Source organism: Bombina bombina, chromosome 1 (assembly GCF_027579735.1).
Source record: "Bombina bombina isolate aBomBom1 chromosome 1, aBomBom1.pri, whole genome shotgun sequence".
NCBI lineage: Eukaryota > Metazoa > Chordata > Amphibia > Anura > Bombinatoridae > Bombina > Bombina bombina.
Window position 1 is genome coordinate 1,432,361,361 of NC_069499.1, and position 20,101 is coordinate 1,432,381,461.

General features: G+C 38.8%; 1 protein-coding gene across 1 annotated transcript in view; it reads right to left on the reverse strand.

Moving 5' to 3' along the window:
• Window positions 1-8,139: 8,139 nt before the first annotated feature.
• Window positions 8,140-20,101, reverse strand: part of LOC128643086 (cathepsin K-like) — a 32,667-nt gene continuing 20,705 nt past the window's right edge. Inside the window, exons 4-7 of the mRNA XM_053696031.1 lie at window positions 13,831-14,049; window positions 12,795-12,960; window positions 9,689-9,794; window positions 8,140-8,994 (exon numbers count right to left, since the gene is read on the reverse strand). Coding sequence (XP_053552006.1) covers window positions 8,895-8,994; window positions 9,689-9,794; window positions 12,795-12,960; window positions 13,831-14,049 — 591 coding nt within the window. The 3' untranslated portion in view covers window positions 8,140-8,894. The remainder of the gene's footprint in view (window positions 8,995-9,688; window positions 9,795-12,794; window positions 12,961-13,830; window positions 14,050-20,101) is intronic.

Here is a 20,101-nt window from a genome sequence, read left to right on the forward strand (position 1 = left end):
AACAAGGGGCGTTATGGATGGTGGCAAAAAAACACGGCGTTCCAAGACAAACACTTGCTAGCCACAGTAAAATTTGGTAGATGTTCCATCATGCTGTGGGGCTGTGTGGCCAGTTCCAGTACTGGGAATCTTGTTAAAGTTGAGGGTCGCATGGATTCCATTCAATATCAGCAGATACTTGAGAATAATGTTGAGGAATCAGTCACAAAGTTGAAGTTACGCCGGGGCTGGATATTTCAACAAGACAATGACCCAAAACCCTGCTCAAAATCTAATCTGGCATTTATGCAGAGGAACAAGTGCAATGTTCTTGAATGGCCATCCCAGTCCCCAGACCTGAATATCATTGAAAATCTGTGGGGTGATTTGAAGCGGGCTGTCCATGCTCGGCAACTATCAAACCTAACTAAACTGGAGATGTTTTGCAAGGAGGAATGGTCCAATATACCTTCATCCAGAATCCAGACACTCATTACAGGCTATAGGAAGTGTCTAGAGGCTGTTATTTCTGCTAAAGGAGGCTCTACTAAATATTGATGCAATATTTCTGTTGGGGTGCCCAAATTTATGCACCTCATTTTGTTTTGATGCATATTGCACATTTTCTGCTAATACAATAAACCTCATTTCACTACTGCATTATTACTGTGTCCTTCAGTTATTTGATAGATCAAAATGAATTTCTGATCCAAACATCCAATTATTTAAAATGAAAATCATGGAAATTGTCAGGGGTGCCTAAACTTTGCATGCCACTATATATATATATATATATATATATATATTTATATATTTACACACACACACATACATACCCACCTTTAGACATATATATGTATGTATCTCAATGTTACAGCTATTTGCATGCCTTTTTTGTGAACAATTTTTATTAGATAGTGTTATTATGAGAGTAACTGTACTTTTAAATGTATTTTTGATGTGTTTTGTGTAACTTTTTTGTTTTGTGTAACAGTTCACCAGAGCTCTGAATTTGCGGTAATCATTCTAGCGTAAATCCTGATTGAGATTTACATTTACTATTAACTCGTAATACTAGCAGTATGCCCAATGAGTGCAAACACATGCAATAAACCCCTTATCACTCACACGCAAAAGTTTGCACTCCATTCGTAATCTGATCACTCTAGTCTAATGTGAAGTCTTTCTCATCTGCAGAGAAATATTTTTTGCTTGTTTGCTGAAATATTTTTTTTTTATAAAAGAAATGAACAAATACAAACATAAAAAATAAATATAACATAACATTGCACAGTTATACATGGTATGTTGCATAGTTTTTAAAAATTCTATTAATCCAGACATTTAATAATAGAGTAAACCATCATAGTTCTTGTTTCATCCTACTCTATGTTTACAAATCGTAAGATATCTCATCCAACTGGTTCAGAACCTCTTTCTCCTTGCTCACCTCTAGTTTTCTCAAAGAACATAATGTAGGGTTCCCAATCTGCAATAAATTGGCTTTCTCTATCTAATATCTTTGCTGTAAGTGCCATTCTATGGTAGTGGTATTCCAATTTATGTAAGATATATGCGAAGGGAGGGGGCTCAGACTTCAAATTTTTAGCAATACCCAATCTAGTTATAGTATAGATCATTTCTACTAATTTACGATGGTGTTCGAGGGTTTCTTCGTTTGGGAAGTGTAACAGGGCTTGTTCCGGCTTAAGATTTATGTTTTTTGAGAGAAGTATACCCAGGAATTTAGAGGTTTCCTCCCAGATTCCCCTAATTTTAGGACAGCTCCACCACATATGAAGATATGTGCATATCTCTCTGCACCCTCTATAACAACGATTTCTTTCTGCACCTGGTGTATTATGAAACCTTGTTGGGTGTATGTACCATTTTAAAGCCACCTTTAAATAATTTTTCTTTAGGGCCACATTCACTGTGAATGCCATACCTCTATGTAGATTTGCTTCCGATTGATCTACTGGCCAGTTATTGTTTAATTAATTTTCCCATTTTATCATAAAGGCTGGTTTGTCAGATTTGCTAGCGGCATTGAATATTGAGTAAAGCTTGGAGATCGTACTTTTTATATTCTGTTTGGATAGCCAAATTCTCTCAAACGCAGTGTCTGGACACCTCGCCTCTCCCCCTAACATCTCTTAATTCTCTATAGTAGTTGCGAATAGTGGAACCATTGATGCCCTGCTATATTATCTAGGTTAATGTAATGTTCATAATAAATAGGTTTATTGTGTATTAACACATCTGCTATTCTGTATAGTCCTTTGTTTGACCATTTTGTGCCAATGGCTATGTCCATTGGTGATCCTATATTGATTAGAGGCGTCAGCGTGGATTTTCGATTAAGTAAGGGGAATTTGTGTGTAAGATTGTCCCATAATCGTATAGTATGTTCTATGGCTATACATTTGTTCTTTCTGTGTGGTCTCTCTTTCTTAGTAGGCCATAAAATGTTGTCTATCCGATCAACACCGAAGAGATCAGATTCTAACTGGACCCATTGTTTCTCTCCCATAGATTTACCCCAATGTAACGTTTGAGCCATACGGGCGGCATAATAATATGATGGCATGTTTGGTACACCTATACCTCCCTCCTATTTCTAGACAAAACTTGTTTATTTATGCATACTTTCTTGCCCTGCCATATAAATTGTAATATGTCTTTCTGTACTTTACATAGTTCACGTATCAATAGGGATATTTTAAATCGAGACCATTTATCCAATAATTTTCTAATATTTTTAAACATTGTAGTGTAGTTTTCTTCATATAAGTTATGTGTCCTAGCTGTCAAGTTAATTCCCAAATATTTTAGCGTTTTTTAGGCCATTTGAAGGAGAAATTGATCTCCAATAATTTCCTTGTCTGGGGTGGGATCTGCACTCCTATTGCTTCACATTTGTCCTCATTGATCTTATATCCTGACAATTTTCCAAATTTTTGAATAGTGGAGTATAGGGGTGGTAGGGACAGAAGTGGTTTAGTAAGCGTTAGTATAATGTCATCTGCAAATAGTGATATTTTATAAACTTATGACCCAACCGGGATCCCTGCAATATCTGGTGTGACAGACCCTTCTGTCAGGACTGAAGGAGTTAACTGTGTTTAGCTTTAAGAAACTATTTTCTAAACACAAGTTGCTGGCTCCAACCATAATTTAGTTAGTGATAAGAATTCCATTGTTTGATCACCCTCAGAGAGAAAACGCCTAAGTGATAAGAAGAGCCAAGAGTGTCTTGTGGTTGAAGTGTTTAAGTAATATAATTCTATTGTATCATGTCAAAGGGCTTGTTCCCTCCATGTAATGTACAACAGTCTTTCAACCCCCATCTGGGGGGGGGGGGGGTCAGACCTGCATAAATACTAGGCATAGCCTTTAATAAATGACATTCTGTTTAAACCTGAAAACTGGCTGGTTTGTGAATTGCTGATTCCCTATGCAGGACGTTGTTCCCTGGTATTAACCCTTGGTATCCTGTTGGTACCGTAACAATTGGTGGCAAGCGACGGAATGAACCTTATCGCCCAGAAGAGCAACTACACAAGCCAGTAACCTCAGGAAGAGGGGGATTATTACAATGCTGACTAAGATGGAAAAGAGAAAAGTAAATTTTGCAGCTTTTAAAAACTTCCTGGAAACAGAAGGAGAGATTGATGGGTACCTTGCGGATTTTGAGAGGCAATGTGCACTACACAAGGTACCCCCAGAGGACTGGGTCACGATATTATCTGGAAAATTATCCGGCCGGGCCAGTGAGGCTTTTCGGGCCATTCCATATGAGGAAGTCGGGGATTATAATACTATAAAAGAGGCTCTGCTCTCCAGGTATGCGGTTACACCGGAGGCATACCGGAGGCGGCTCAGAGACACTGTTAAATTAGCTGGAGATTCCTACCTTGAGTGGGCATGTAAGGTGCACCGCACAGCAGCTCACTGGATAGCGGGGTGCCAAGCCATATCTGGGGAAGAGGTGCTGCAGCTATTCCTGTTGGAACATTGCTTCAACAAGTTACCCGCAGGAGTTCGAGAGTGGGTTCGGGACCGTAAACCCTCCACCCTGCAGGAAGCGGCTCGCTTGGCAGATGAGTATACGGATGCCCGCAAACTGGACACTGCTACCACTAAGCCCCCTGCTAGAGTGGAGTACAGACCCCCAGTCACCCCAGCAGCTGCCAGTTACCAAACCCCGGCGCACCGCTATACCAACGGCCTCCGGCCACGAACTACCCTCAGAGAGCCCTGTTCAATTCGCGTTGCTACTCACAACCTATTCGGTGCTTTAGATGTAAGCAACTAGGGCACAAAAGACCAGAGTGTCCCCTAAACGCAGCGAACCAAGCGCAGTCCTGGAGAAGACCCGCCGGCGGAATCCCACGTAATCCTCAGCCTGCGGCCCGCTACGTAGAGGCGCAAGAATGCTGGAGCATCCTACATGAGGCAGACCTTGTGCAAGCTGCCCACCGGAATAACCAGCAACTGGTTAAAGTGAATGGGAAGAAGGTCAGTGGTCTACGGGATACTGGTGCTACCATGACCTTGCTTCAAAAGAACTTGGTGTCTGAGAAACAGTACACTGGAGACACTGTGGCTGTGAGGGTAGCAGGGGGCGATGTGTTCAGCCTACCTGTTGCCAGGGTACATTTGGATTGGGGAGTGGGCGCTAGACCTGTGAATGTGGGGGTCAAGAAGGACTTACCTGCTGATGTTCTTCTTGGAAATGACTTGGCCCCCCTTGTTTCTGCCTACGCTCCTATGGGTCCCGCTGATGTTAACCCTGTGACTACCCGTGCCCAGATCCGTGCAGCAGAGACTGACCCACCTGCTGCTAAGCCCCAGGACGCTGAGCTCAGTAAATCTCTATCCGCTATTGATATGTGGAGGTCCCGTTACAATGCGCTGATGAAGGAGAAGAGGAGCGCAGAGGAAAAAGCACGTTTAGAACGTGAATCTCTGCTAGACAAGCTTAAAGACAAACTTAGCGACACTGGAGGAGAAGCTGACGCTGGCTCATAGTGAGGTGCAGCAACTCAAGGGCACCCTATGTCAGTATGAAGGGATTGTGGATACCTATAAAGAGCAGGTACAGAAAACTCGTAAAGAAGCTGATGGGATTTTGAAGGACTGTTTGGCCCTGGTCTGGGCACTGAGGAATTTGAACCCTTGTTTGTATGGACAGGAATTCTCTCTCATAACGGGAATACAGATGGATTGTCCCAGCAAACTGACATGCCTACCACCTCCTAGTCCGGTCATCCCCAGGTTGACCCGCAAAAGGGTCAAGCCGGGTCTGCCGGAGTGTTCCACAAGGGGGGAGCTATGTGACAGACCCTTCTGTCAGGACTGAAGGAGTTAACTGTGTTTAGCTTTAAGAAACTATTTTCTAAACACAAGTTGCTGGCTCCAACCATAATTTAGTTAGTGATAAGAATTCCATTGTTTGATCACCCTCAGAGAGAAAACGCCTAAGTGATAAGAAGAGCCAAGAGTGTCTTGTGGTTGAAGTGTTTAAGTAATATAATTCTATTGTATCATGTCAAAGGGCTTGTTCCCTCCATGTAATGTACAACAGTCTTTCAACCCCCATCTGGGGGGGGGGGGTCAGACCTGCATAAATACTAGGCATAGCCTTTAATAAATGACATTCTGTTTAAACCTGAAAACTGGCTGGTTTGTGAATTGCTGATTCCCTATGCAGGACGTTGTTCCCTGGTATTAACCCTTGGTATCCTGTTGGTACCGTAACATCTGGGTTATCACTAATTCTAGTTGCTAATGGCTCTATACTGATGGCAAAAAGGAGGGGAGACAGGGGACACCCCAGTCTTGTTCAATTTTGAATTTTTATGGTTTTAGACTGATATTCTGCCACCCATATAAATGCTTCTGGGTTTGAGCATAGTTTTGAAATTGCTTTATGAAATGGACAAGTTATACCTACTTTATTTAGGGTTGCGTGAAGATAGTCCCAATTGAGCCTATCAAATGCCTTCCCTGCATCCAAGGCCAGGAACAGAGAAGGCATAGACATAGATATATAGATATAGATATAGGCCTATAATTTTGACAATATTGGGGACTTTTGCCTGGTTTAGGTACTACTGAAATACGGGCTAGTAGCATGTCTGGGGGTATTTCATTTCCTTGCATAATTAGGTTAAGCAGTTTAACTAACTGTGGAACCAGGATCTGTTGGAGATCCTTGTAAAAGGATCCCGGAAATCCATCTGGGCCTGGGGTTTTATTTCTCTTTATCTCTTTAATTGCTGAATGGACTTCCTGAGGAGTTATTGGTGCATTCAAAAAGTCTCTATCTGTAGTTGTTACTGTTGGCAACTGAGATGTCTCTAAGAAATTGTCCAAGTGTATGTTCTTGCTCAGATTCTCCATAGAGGGAGTAGTACTGTATAATTTACTATAAAAGTCTGCAAACTAATTGGCTATTTTTAGGGGGTCATTCGTGGTTGTACCATCAGCCTGTTGTATTTGTGGGATTGAGGAATGTCGGGTAATGTCTTTCAATTTATGTGCCAGTATTTTGTCTGGCTTGTTGCCATACAGGTAGTATTGAGTGTCTATAATTTTAATGGCATGGATCGCCTCTCTATCTAGTAGGTGATTTAGCTGTTCATTTTTTACCCTTAATGTTTTGACTATGGATTTCTTAGGACTGTGTGTGGATTCCCTGTGTAGCGTAGCAATTTCTCCCTTAAGCTCAGTTATTTTAGCTCTGTCTTGTTTTTTCAATTTATTAGATTCTGAAATTAAAATATCTCTCACATACAGTTTGAGAGCTCCCCAAGTATAGATTGAATTTGAGGTAGAACCCTCTTTAATTGATATGAATTCAGAAATATCCCAATGGAGCCTCTGTATCAAAAGAGTATCTTTCAATAAACTGGGGTGTAGAGACCATGACCGCACTCTATTGGGGTTAATTATTCCCTTGAGAGTCAACTCCACTATTGATTGATCTGACCACGCATAGTTATGAATATCTCCCGAGGACAAAAGTGGCATCATAATTTGGCTTATTAGTATATAATCGATCCTAGAATGCGTCTTATGGACCGCTGAGTAATATGTGTAATCTCTTGCATTCTTATTGAGGGATCTCCATCCATCTATTAGATTTTGATCTAAAAGAAAGTCACTTAGAATCCTTTGGGAAACTCTAGACCCTAGCCGTGTCTCATTATCTTTTGCAGATCTGTCTAATGTATTATTAAGTGTCAAATTGAAATCCCCCCTATTATAGTTTTATATTTTCACCATTGTAAAAGGTGTTTATTAAGCTTCGAGATAAAGATAGCCTGGTTAGTATTAGGTGCATATACGTTAACTAGGATAATTGTTGTGTTTTGGATTAGCCCTCTGACAATAAGGAACCTACCCTCTCTGTCCCTAACAACCTCCTGCAGAGAAATATTTTAATAAATGACTCCACAAATTTGTATTCCTTCATTATTTGTTTAAGGAGCCCCTTGTTAACCATTTTTGAAGAAATGCAACAAATAAAATGTTTTCATACATTTGTCCAAAACCAAATGCACAGTGGTTTAAAACTCAATTTAAAATCCTTAAGGTGGTCTTCACTTTTTTCCTCTTGATTTTAATTGTTTGGTTATCAATATTATCAATACGAATATAATTTATTTTTGCAAATGCAGTCAATTATACTTCTAAAGTTTTTTTTGGAAATTTTAATTGTTTATATCTGGACAGAGTAGTTGGGATTTTCAAAAAATCCCAACTATTCTACATCTACAGTAGGTACATTTTCAAATGTCTTCACTTTAATGCAACTAATTAAAATAAATTAAATTTGCGTCCATTTAATCTATAAAGCTTGTTAATTCAAAGACCACACCTGTCTCTTGGCATAGGTACAGGCTGCATAGATTATCATGGTAATAGGAGGGACTGAGGAGGTAAATAGGACTGGGCAGGAGAGATGTGAGAGGAAATGAGAGATGATAAGATAGAGGAAGAAGCTACAGGACTGAAAAGAGATATGGTGAATGGGAGAAACAAAATGGATGACACAAACAATATATTTCCCATAATTCACATAGACCTAGATAATACTTTACAGACATTATATACTAATCTGACAGGAGAACTATAAACCAGAGAAACACATTTTGAATTAAATAAAATCGAGTTTATTCATTATTATTGCCATTTCTATAGCAATTTCTTCCTACATAGTCTAAAATATTTACCTAATATCTCAGTATCCTTTAGCAACAAAGGTTGCAAAGTTGAGAGTCCCGTGTTTTAGTTGGTTGTACATAAAATGTATGTAAAACACTACTGGTCCCAAGCAGAAACTTCTGCTGAGCCAATTAGCGGCCTTAGCCACACAACCCAGCAGTTCTCTGTGGTACTTCTACTATGTTTTTAACCCCCACAAAGGTGCAGGGTCTTAAAATGACTTGCTGTGACAAATTAAAACATGTAATTTTCAAATATATAGTCACTTAAGAACATAAACATGAGATAGAAAGATATTTCCAAGATGTACTCCCAAATGATCTTTTGGCTGTTGGAAAGTTAGAAATTCAAATATCAAAGAATGTTTAGAAAACAAAACATCTCTACAAATTTTTTTACTTTTTAGTTGTTTCTTGGGCCATCATAAAAATGGTTAGAAACATCCCTGTTTAAATTCTTTAAAAGACAATCTGGAAAATAATACATGGCTGAATGAAATATAATTGCTCTGGCAGTATAGAATCAGTACCATAGTGGAATAGGCAATGATATGAAAGGGACGAGTGCACAGAATTATAATGAGAAGTGATGACATGCAAAGGCAGTCATGTACTTAGTGACAAAACCACATTGACGTAGAGGAGTAGACAGCTTGCACTCTGTTGTTTGTGTTCTTCTGCTCACATCACGGGGAAGCTGGCCAAGTTTGCAATGCCGCAGGCGTTCTTCTTGTCTCGTGCCATAAGTATGTAGCCCTTATTACCCCACTGATCGCCCCAGCTACAAACAAACACAAACACATGTTAGTGGATACCTCTCTGTGTCCACTTGACATCTGTAACATGCCCACAGGCAGTAAATGTATGAGTGTTACATAGGTTCCTCATGGAACCCTTTAAGGGAATGGTAAAGTCAAAATAAAAGCTTCATAGTTTAGATGAGAGCATGCAATAACTACAACTTTACAATTATCTTCTATTATCAAACTTGCTTCACTTCCTTGGAATCCTGAATGCTCTAGGGCAGTGATGTGAACCTTGGCCCTCCAGATGTTTCAGAACTACATTTCCCATGATGCTTAGGCAATCTGAAGTTCAATCAAGCATCATGGGAAATGTAGTTCTAAAATATCTGGAGTGCCAAAGTTCGTTATCACTGCTCTTGGTGCTCAGGTGCATATTAAGTGTCTGTCACAACCTAATTTTTACTATATTTATACTTAATCTAAGAGAACAAAATATGCTCACATCTATGAAATGAAGCAAGCAGCACAATGGTGAATCTGTTCAAAATCTTAATGCTAAATAATTTCTATGTAGATATGGTCTTCTATTCAATTGCATTTGTGCTGAAATTGTCTATAGTAAGTTTATCACAAACTGTATAATCTAATATGGGTTTGACACTTTATAAATAGGTAGTTTCTTTGATTGGAACATAATTTTGAGGGTTGACAATTTTTTCCCCTTTTTACCTGTTTTTTATGATCCAGTGTTTTATTCCTTGCCTGTTCCCGTACCCAACCACAAGCACTGCGTGATTAATTCCCTCTGAATCACAGTTTCTGTCATAATACACTCCTGAGGGAACAAAACACTCATGGTTATACCATTTATAGAAATACATATACAGAATCTATTACATTACATATATAGGGGCATATTTATCAAGCTCTGTACGGAGCTTGATGCCCCGTGTTTCCGGTGAGCCTTTAGGCTCCCGATAACAGAAGTTATGAAGCAAAGCTCTAAATGCCGCTGCTCCATAACCTGTCCGTCTGCTCTGAGGCTGCAGACAGAAATCGCCAGAAATCAACCCGATCTAATACGATCTGGTTGATTGGCACCCACTGCTAGTGGCCGCAAATCTGCAGGGGGCGGCATTGCACCAGCAGTTCACAAGAAGTATAGTATGCTGTCGGCATTTATCGATGTGCAGAGGACATGATCCGCAAAATTGGATCATGTCATACCTCCCAACATTTCAAAATTTAAAAGAGGGACCCCCCCCCCCCGTGGCGAAAAATTTGAAATGTGGTCATATATTTTAATACACGTAGGCAGGCAATCAAACACAAGCTCAAACCACTGGTATGGCTATGTGAGCTATGTATTTAATTAGCCTTTGCAAAGACATTGCATTCCCCAATAATATTCTAGATTCTGGCCTTTAAAGTCAGCAAAAATGCACAGTAGCAGACTACATAGCATACACTTACACATGCAGATACACACACACTACATAGCATACACTTATACATGCAGATACACACACACACTACATAGCATACACTTATACATGCAGATACATACACACACTACATAGCATACACTTACACATGCAGATACACACACACTACATAGCATACACTTATACATGCAGATACACACACACTACATAGCATACACTTATACATGCAGATACATACACACACTACATAGCATACACTTATACATGCAGATACACACACACTACATAGCATACACTTACAGATACACACACACACACACACACACACACACACACACACTACATATCATACACTTATACATGCAGATACATACACACACTACATAGCATACACTTATACATGCAGATACACACACACTACATAGCATACACTTACACATGCAGATACACACACACACTACATAGCATACACTTATACATGCAGATACACACACACTACATAGCATACACTTATACATGCAGATACACACAAACTACATAGCATACACTTACACATGCAGATACACACACACTACATAGCATAAACTTATACATGCAGATACACAGACACTACATAGTATACACTTATACATGCAGATACACACATTACATAGCATACACTTATACATGCAGCAGCATACACTTATACATGCAGATACACAGACACTACATAGTATACACTTATACATGCAGACACACACACACACTACATAGCATACACTTATACATGCAGATACACACACACACTACATAGCATACACTTATACAGGCAGACACACACACATGACATAGCATACACTTATACATACAGCATACACTTATACATGCAGATACACAGACACTACATAGCATACACTTATACATGCAGATACACACTTATACATGCAGATACACATGCACACACTACATAGCTTACATTTATACATGCAGACACACACACACTACATAGCATAAACTTATACATACAGATACACACACACAGTTATGGATACAGATAAACACAAACACTACATCACATATGGGTATCTGTAATTCATTGTATGGGGTCCTGGGGTTGGTAAGCACATTAGCTGGCTTTCTGCGGCTGCCACTGTTCATTACCCTAGTATTAGCACTGCTCATTGTATAAAACTGAAGGCATGCTAGTATTATTATCACCAGGGGTTAGACATCATCACTACCAGAGGTAGGTTAGAGAGGTCACCATTACCCGTGGTCAGAGTGTATACAGCCTTCTTACTCCTGCTTAACCCACACACCATTCCTTTTCCACAGGGAAATCTGGACAGATGGCTAGCAACCCAGGACAGGGGGACAGATCCCTAAAATCGGGACTGTCCCGCGAAAATAGGGACAGTTGGGGGGTATGTCATGTCCGCTCGCACAATCATAAATATGCCCCATAATGTGTTTTGTGCCCACACATAATAGCTAGTAGAGTGTGTATTTATGTATATGTATGTGTATGTGTGTATATGTGTGTGTGTGTTTGTAAAAATGTTTTACATTAAAGGGATAGGAAAGTCATAATCAAACTTGCATGGTTCAGATAGAGCATGGCATTTTAAGACACTTTTAAATTCACTTCTATTCAAATTTACTTGATTCTCTTTGTATCCTTTCTTGAAAAAGAATATGTATATATTTTACACCACACATCCTCAAACTTGGCCCTCCAGAGGTTTTGGAACTACATTTCCCATGATGCTCAGCCAGCATATCAGCTACTGATTGGTGGCTACACATATTTGTCTCTTGCCATTGGCTAACTAGATGTGTAATGCTGCTGCTTCAGCAAAGGATAATAAGAGAATTAAACAAATTTGACAATAGAAGTAAATTGGATGGTTGTTTAAAATAGTATGGTCTATCTTAATCAGGAAAAAAATGTATTTCATTTTTTCTTTCATGATTCATACAGAACATGGGATCTTAAACATCTTTCCAATTTACTTCTATTATTTAACCTCTTAAGGACATATGACGGATTTTTTCCGTCATAAAACAATTGAGCAAACTGAAAGCTGTGTCCTTAAAGGGTTAATTTGCTTCATTCTCTTGGGATCCTTAGTTGAAAAGCATGCTTAGGTAGGCTCAGGACCAGTAATGTATTACTAGGAGCTAGCTACTGATTGATGGCTGCACATAAATGCCTCATGTCATTGGTTCACCATATGTGTTCAGCTAGCTCTCAGTAGTGCATTGCTGCTTCTTTAACAAAGGATACCAAGATAATAAAGCAAATTTGATAATATAAGTAAATTGGAAAGTTGCTTGAAATCAAATGTTCTATCTTAATCATGAAAGAAATGTTTTGGGTTTCATGTCCCTTTAAGTACAAGAAGTCTAACCTTTATTGTAGAAATGGAAGGAGGGGAGACTGGCATCAATGCTGACTGACACAGGACCGACTTGAGCCACTGCCCGTTTTAGGGCCTGCTCGCTTCCCTTGGCAATCTCCTTGTAACTTCTGCAGCCGGCAGCTTTACCAGATGGTTTGTAAAGACAACCTTCATCCTGCAAAGCAAACAAAATATACAGATGAGGATGGTCAAAGACAAAGCTCAGAAATCTGTAACTTATGCTCCTTAATTAGCATATACGTGTTAAAGGTGCACAAAACAGTTCCATAAATAATAATATACCTTTTCTAAGTATGTTAAAATGATAAAAGAAAGAACCCAAAATGAATTCAAAAGTTTATATACTCATTTAATCTTACCTTACTCATCCTCCCCCCACTCAGCCACCGCCATCTATTCCATTCTAAAAGCAGAGCGCTACCGCCAATTGGAAGGAATGGCGGTGAATGAGTGGGGAGGAGGGCGAGTGAGATAAGTGAGGGTAAATGTTATTTGATTAGATAAAGTTTTGTATTAATTGTACATATGTTTTTATTTTTGTAGCATTTAAAAGGCAAATATACTCAGAAATTATATTTCATTATTATTATTATTATTGGGTATTTGTAGAGCGCCAACATATTCTGCAGCTATTATTTAGGGGAACTGTTTTGTATCTCTTTAGGAATATGTATGGGGTACAGTCTTTCCTGATTCTGCTGTCCATAAACTAGAGTAGTCATTTTCTACTTAGATTCTACTGGACTAAGCTCGGGGCTCTAAGACAAAGGTTGAAAAATGTAATTTAAACACAGGAGCCACTCGGAAGCCTGAGGAACTAGATATATATTTTATAAGCCTTGGAAAGATGTTATATAGGAATGTATATAAGTGTCAAATCCTGTTCTTAGATAGTTCTCTATACTTATAATACATTATGTACAATATCTGCTTCCACTTTGTAAAATGTTTTGCATATTATTCCATTAATAAATCCAGACAACTCTATTCTGCAGTTTGTAGACAAGGCTTTTCCCATTCTCACCTGTCCTATGTATGGATAGGAAGCGTCTGAGTCTATTCCTCCATTGTCGCGAACATAACCAAACGCATTGGTCATGTATCCTCCATTGCATCCATAATTATCTGTGTCACAGTCCACAAGATTTTGAGGACTGAGGGAAACAATACTCCCTGTTTTCTTCATCAGTTGTCCTTCAAGGGCACCCACTGAACTGAAGGCCCAACATGATCCACAGTAACCCTGTTAAGAAGAATTTACTGAAAATCCGTAGATCTATGAAATTGTATCTGTCTATACATTAAAGGGATATTAAACAGTGCTACTTTGGTAAAAAACATAATTTATGTAAGAACTTACCTGATAAATTAATTTCTTTCATATTGGCAAGAGTCCATGAGCTAGTGATGTATGGGATATACAATCCTACCAGGAGGGGCAAAGTTTCCCAAACCTCAAAATGCCTATAAATACACCCCTCACCACACCCACAATTCAATTTAACGAATAGCCAAGTTCTGGGGTGATAGAAAACGGAGTAGAAAGCATCAAAAAGGAACTGGAAATATAATTGTGCTTTATACAAAAAATCATAACCACCATATAAAGAGTGGGTCTCATGGACTCTTGCCAATATGAAAGAAATTAATTTATCAGGTAAGTTCTTACATAAATTATGTTTTTTTTCATGTAATTGACAAGAGTCCATGAGCTAGTGACGTATTGGATAGCAATACCCAAGATGTGGAACTCCACAGAAGAGTCACTAGAGAGGGAGGGATAAAAAAATAAAAACAGCCATTTTCCGTTTTTCTCATAAATGCAAAGTAAAAACTTAAAACATAAGCAGAGGAATCAAGCTGAAACAGCTGCCTGAAGAACTTTTCTACCAAAAACTGCTTCGAAGAGGCAAATACATCAAACGGTAGAATTTACTGTAGTAAATGTATGCAAAGAAGACCAAGTTGCTGCTTTGCAAATCTGATCAACTGAAGCTTCCTTCTTAAAAGCCTACGAAGTAGAGACTGATCTAGTAGAATGAGCTGTGATTCTCTGAGGCGGAGCCTGATGAAACAAAAACTTTAACCAAGATGCCAAGGAGCTTTCTGACCTTTCCTAGAACCAGAAAAGACAACAAATAGACTAGAAGTCTTCCAGAAATCTTTAGTAGCTTCAACATAAGATTTCAAAGCTCTTACAACATCCAGAGAATGTAAGTATCTCTCCAAAGAATTCTAAGGATTAGGACACAAAGAGGGGACAACAATTTCCCTATTAATGTTGTTAGAATTCACAACCTTAGGTAGGAATTTAAATGAAGTCCGCAAAACTGCCTTATCCTGATGAAAAATTAGAAAAGGAGACTCACAAAAAAGAGCAGATAATTGGAAACTCTTCAACAGAAGAGATAGCCAAAAGGAACAACACTTTCCAAGAAAGTAGTTTAATATCCAAGGAATGCAAAGGCTCAAAAGAAGGGGCCTGTTAAGCTCTCAAAACCAAATTAAGACTCCAAGGAGGAGAAATTGATTTAATGACAGGCTTGATACGGACCAAAGCCTGTACAAAACAGTGAATATCAGGAAACTTAGAAATCTTTCTTTGAAACAAAACAGTCTGAAAGAGCAGAGATTTTTCCCTTCAAGGAACTTGCAGACAAACCTTTCTCCAAACCATCCTGAAGAACTGTAAAATTCTAGGAATTCTAAAAGAATGCCAGGAGAATTTATGAGAAGAACACCATGAAATATGTCTTCCAAAACTCGATAATAAATCTTCCTAGAGACAGATTTACGAGCCTGTAACATAGTATCAATCACTGAGTCAGAGAACCCTCTATGACTAAGCACTAAGCGTTCAATTTCCATACCTTCAAATTTAATGATTTGAGATCCTGATGGAAAAACAGCCCTTGAGACAGAACGTCTGGTCTTAAAGGAAGTAGCCAAGGTTGGCAACTGGACATCGGACAAGATCTGCATACCAAAACCTGTGAGGCCATGCTGGTGCTACCAGAAACACAATCGATCGTTCCATGATGGTCTTGGAAATTACTGTTGCGAAGAAGAACTAGAGGCGGGAAGATATAAGCAGATTGGTTATACCAAGAAACTTCTAAAGCATCCACCGACTCCACATGAGAATCCCTGGACCTGGATAGGTACCTGGGAAGTCTCTTGTTTAGATGAAAAAACACATCTGGATGGACGACCACTCCCCCGGATGTATAGTCTAACGGCTGAGATAATCCACTTCCCAATTGTCTACACCCGGGATATGTACCACAGGAATTAGACAAGAGCTGGATTTCACCCAAGAAAGTATCCACAATACTTCTTTCATAGCTAGGTGACTGTGAGTCCCACCCTGATGATTGACATATGCCACAGTTGTGATATTGTCTGTCTGAAAACAAATGAACGGTTCTCTCAGAGGCCAAACCCTGAAGAGCCCTGAAAATAGCACGGAGTGCTAAAATATTGATTGGTAATCTCGCCTCTTGAGATTTCCAAACCCCTTGTGCTGTCAGAGATCCCTAGACAGCTCCCCAACCTGAAAGACTTGCATCTGTTGTGAATACAGTCCAGGTTGGACGAACAAAGGAGGCCCCTTGAACTATAAGATGGTGATCTAACCACCAAGACAGAGAGAGTCGAACATTGGGATTTAAGGATATTAATTGTGATATCTTTATATAATTCCTGCACCATTGAATCAGCATACAAATCTGGAGAGGTCTTATATGAAGATGAGCAAAGGAGATCACGTCCAATGCTGCAGACATGAGACCTAAAACTTCCATGCACATAGCTACTGAAGGGAACAATTGAGACTGAAGGTTCCAACAAGCTGAAACCAATTTAATTTGTCTCTTGTCTGTTAGAGACAGAGTCATAGGCACTGAATCTATCTGGAAACCTAAAAAGGTGACTCTTGTCTGAAGAATCAAGAAACTTTTTGGTAAATTGATCCTCTAACCATGTCTTTGAAGAAACAACACTATTTGATTTGTGTGAGATTCAAAATTTTCAGATCCAGAATTGGCCTGAATGAATTCTTTCTTTGGGACAATGAATAGATTTGAATAAAACCCCAAACCCTGTTCCTGAACGGGACTGGTATGATTACCCCTAAAAGCTCTAGATCTGAAACACATTTCAGAGAAATCTGAACCTTCACTGGATTTGCTGGGACGCGTGAGAGAAAGAATCTTCTCACAGGAGGTCTAACTCTGAATCCAATTTGATACCTTGAGAGACAAAACTCTGAATCCATTGATTTTGGACAAAATCTGCCCCAATGTTTTGGAAAAAAAGTTTAATCTGCCCCCACCAGCTGAGCTGGAATGAGGCCTGCACCTTCATGCAGACTTGGGGACTGACTTTGGTTTCTTAAACAGCTTGGACCAAATAAATTGTTACCTTGGAAAGAAAGAGAGATAGTAATCTACACTTAGATACCATGTCAGTATTCCAAAATCTGAGCCACAAAGCCCTAACATCAATTTTAATGATATCAAAAAATGGCATCACAGATAAAATGATTAGCATGTTGAAGCAAGCAAACAATGCTAAATAATCAGGATCTGTTTCCTGTAGCGCTAAGCTTTCCAACCAAAAACCTCTGCCATAGAAATGGCAGGCCTGAGAAGATAGCCATAATATAAATAAGCTTTCCTTAGATAAGATTCAAGTTTCCTATCTAAAGGATCCTTAAAGGAAGTAGAAATAGCCCCATCAACTTTGGGGATTTTCTCCCAAAACTCCAATCTAACTGTTGACAAAGACTACAACTTTTTAAACCTAGAAGAAGGAAAAAGAAGTACCAGGCCTGTTCCATTCCTTTGAAATCATATCAGAAATAACACCAGGAGCTGGAAAAAACCTCTGGAGTAACCATAGGAGGTTTATAAACAGAATTTAAACGTTTACTAGTTTAAGTATCAAGAGGACTAGTTTCCTCAATATCCAAAGTAATCAACACCTCTTTAACAAGTAACGAATATACTCCAACTTAAAGAGAAAAGTAGATTTGTCAGTGTCAATATCTGAGGTAGGATCTTCTGAATCAAATAGATCCTCATCAGAGGAAGATAATACAGTATGTTGTCGGTCATTTAAAATGTTATCAACTTTATGAGAAGTTTTAAAAGACCTTTTACGTTTATTAGAAGGCAAAATAGCAGACAAAGCCTTCTAAACTGCAATAAAATCTTTTATATTCACAGGTATATCATGTGCATTAGATGTTGAAGGAACAACAGGCATTGTACTAGTACTGATGGATACACTCTCTGCATGTAAAAACTTATCATGACAACTGTTACATACCACAGCTGGAGATATAATCTCCACTAATTTACAACAGATACAATTATCTTTGGTTGAACTGTTATCAGGCAGCAGGGTTCCAACATTGGTTTCTGAGACAGGATCAGATTGAGACATCTTGCAAATGTAAAAAACAACAACAACAACATATAAAGCAAAAATATCAATTTCCTTATATGGCAGTTTCAGGAATGGGAAAAAAATGCAAACATCATAGCCCTCTGAGCATAGAAAAAAAGCAAGATGCATATTGGAAGTGGGGTTAAAATAATTAAATTATTTGGCACTAACAACATCCGGAAATGACGCAACTTGCATCATGGCAGACGCAACCTTGTGCAAGGAAACCTGGCGTCAACTAAGATGCTGGAAATGGCGAATTTGCATCACCAAACGTAACTTCGCACCCAAAAAATTCTCGCGCCAAGAATGACGCAATAAATATCAGCATTTTGCGGCCTCGCGAGCCTAAATTTTGCCCGTGAAAATTAATGAAAACAGTCAATTTTGAAGCAAAGACTATACCACAGGTAAGAAAAAATAACTTCCTAAATATGTTTTCCCAATTTTGAAACTGATAGTCTGCAAAGGGAAATATCCATAAACCTGACTCATGGCAAATATAAGTACAATACATATATTTAGAACTTTACATTAATACATAAAGTGCCAAACCATAGATGAGAGTGTCTTTAAGAAATAAAAACATACTTACCGAAAGACACCCTTCCACTTATAGCAGATTGCCAAACCAGTACTGAAACAGTTATCAGTAGAGGTTATGGAATATGAGAGTATATCGTCGATCTGAAAAAGGAGGTAGGAGATGAATCTCTATGACCGATAACAGAGAACCTATGAAAAGATTTCTCGCGAGGAAAACCATAGAATTCAATAGGTGATACTCCCTTCACATCCCTCTGACATTCACTGTACTCTGAGAGGAATTGGGGCTTCAAAATGCTGAGAAGCGCATATCACAGAAGAAAATCAAGCACAAACTTACTTCACCACCTCCATAGGAGGCAAAGTTTGTAAAGCTAAATTGTGGGTGTGGTGAGGGGTGTATTTATAGGCATTTTGAGGTTTGGGAAACTTTGCCCCTCCTGGTAGGATTGTATATCCCATACGTTACTAGCTCATGGACTCTTGCCAATTACATGAAAGAAACACATATTCTAAATCAAAGTAAACATAAAAAAGAAACAGATTGTGTAAAAATAAACAGCAAACAACTTACTTGTTATCTAAGTTGGCACTTCTCAGTGTAGCCCCTGCACCCAGTGTCATAAGAGTGAGAGATTTTTAAAACTTTTTTCTGTCATTTCTGAGCTTGAGCAAATCTAACTCCCTGCTATCTAGTCTATTTACTTTATAGTAAACCAGCCTAGACGTTTTATGACATCAGGCTAAGATAAACTTTCTTGCAGAGGCCCCTCCTCCTTGTAGGGTAGGGCCGTGACAGGAAGTAATGGACACCACAAATGTAGTGTAAAAAAAGAAATAAAAGGTAAAATCCATTTCAATAGATGAATAATATATATATATATATATATATATACAATGCAGCCCTTCCCAGTCAAACACCATGCCATATAACATATCCCTTTTAACCCTTTTAAGCTTTTTATTAATATTTAAATTATATTTTTTTTAGTTTAAAATGTATATAGTGGTGTAATACTTCATTTTAATATGTTTTTGATGTGTTTTGAAACAATTTATTTTTAACTCTTACACTTTACTACAGGTCTCAAGCTGCTCTAAATATCCTGGCACAGTTTTGGCTTTCGCTAGAGCACAACCTGTAACTTTCAACTCCCGGTATCCATTGTAAGGCACTGTAGCGAATCATGTACGCCCAACATCAATAAATGCCGACAGCGTATATGATCTGGATGGTTGCAGTCCACAGAGGCGGCGGACGGGTTAAGGAACAGCCATCTTACGACCGCTGCTTCTTA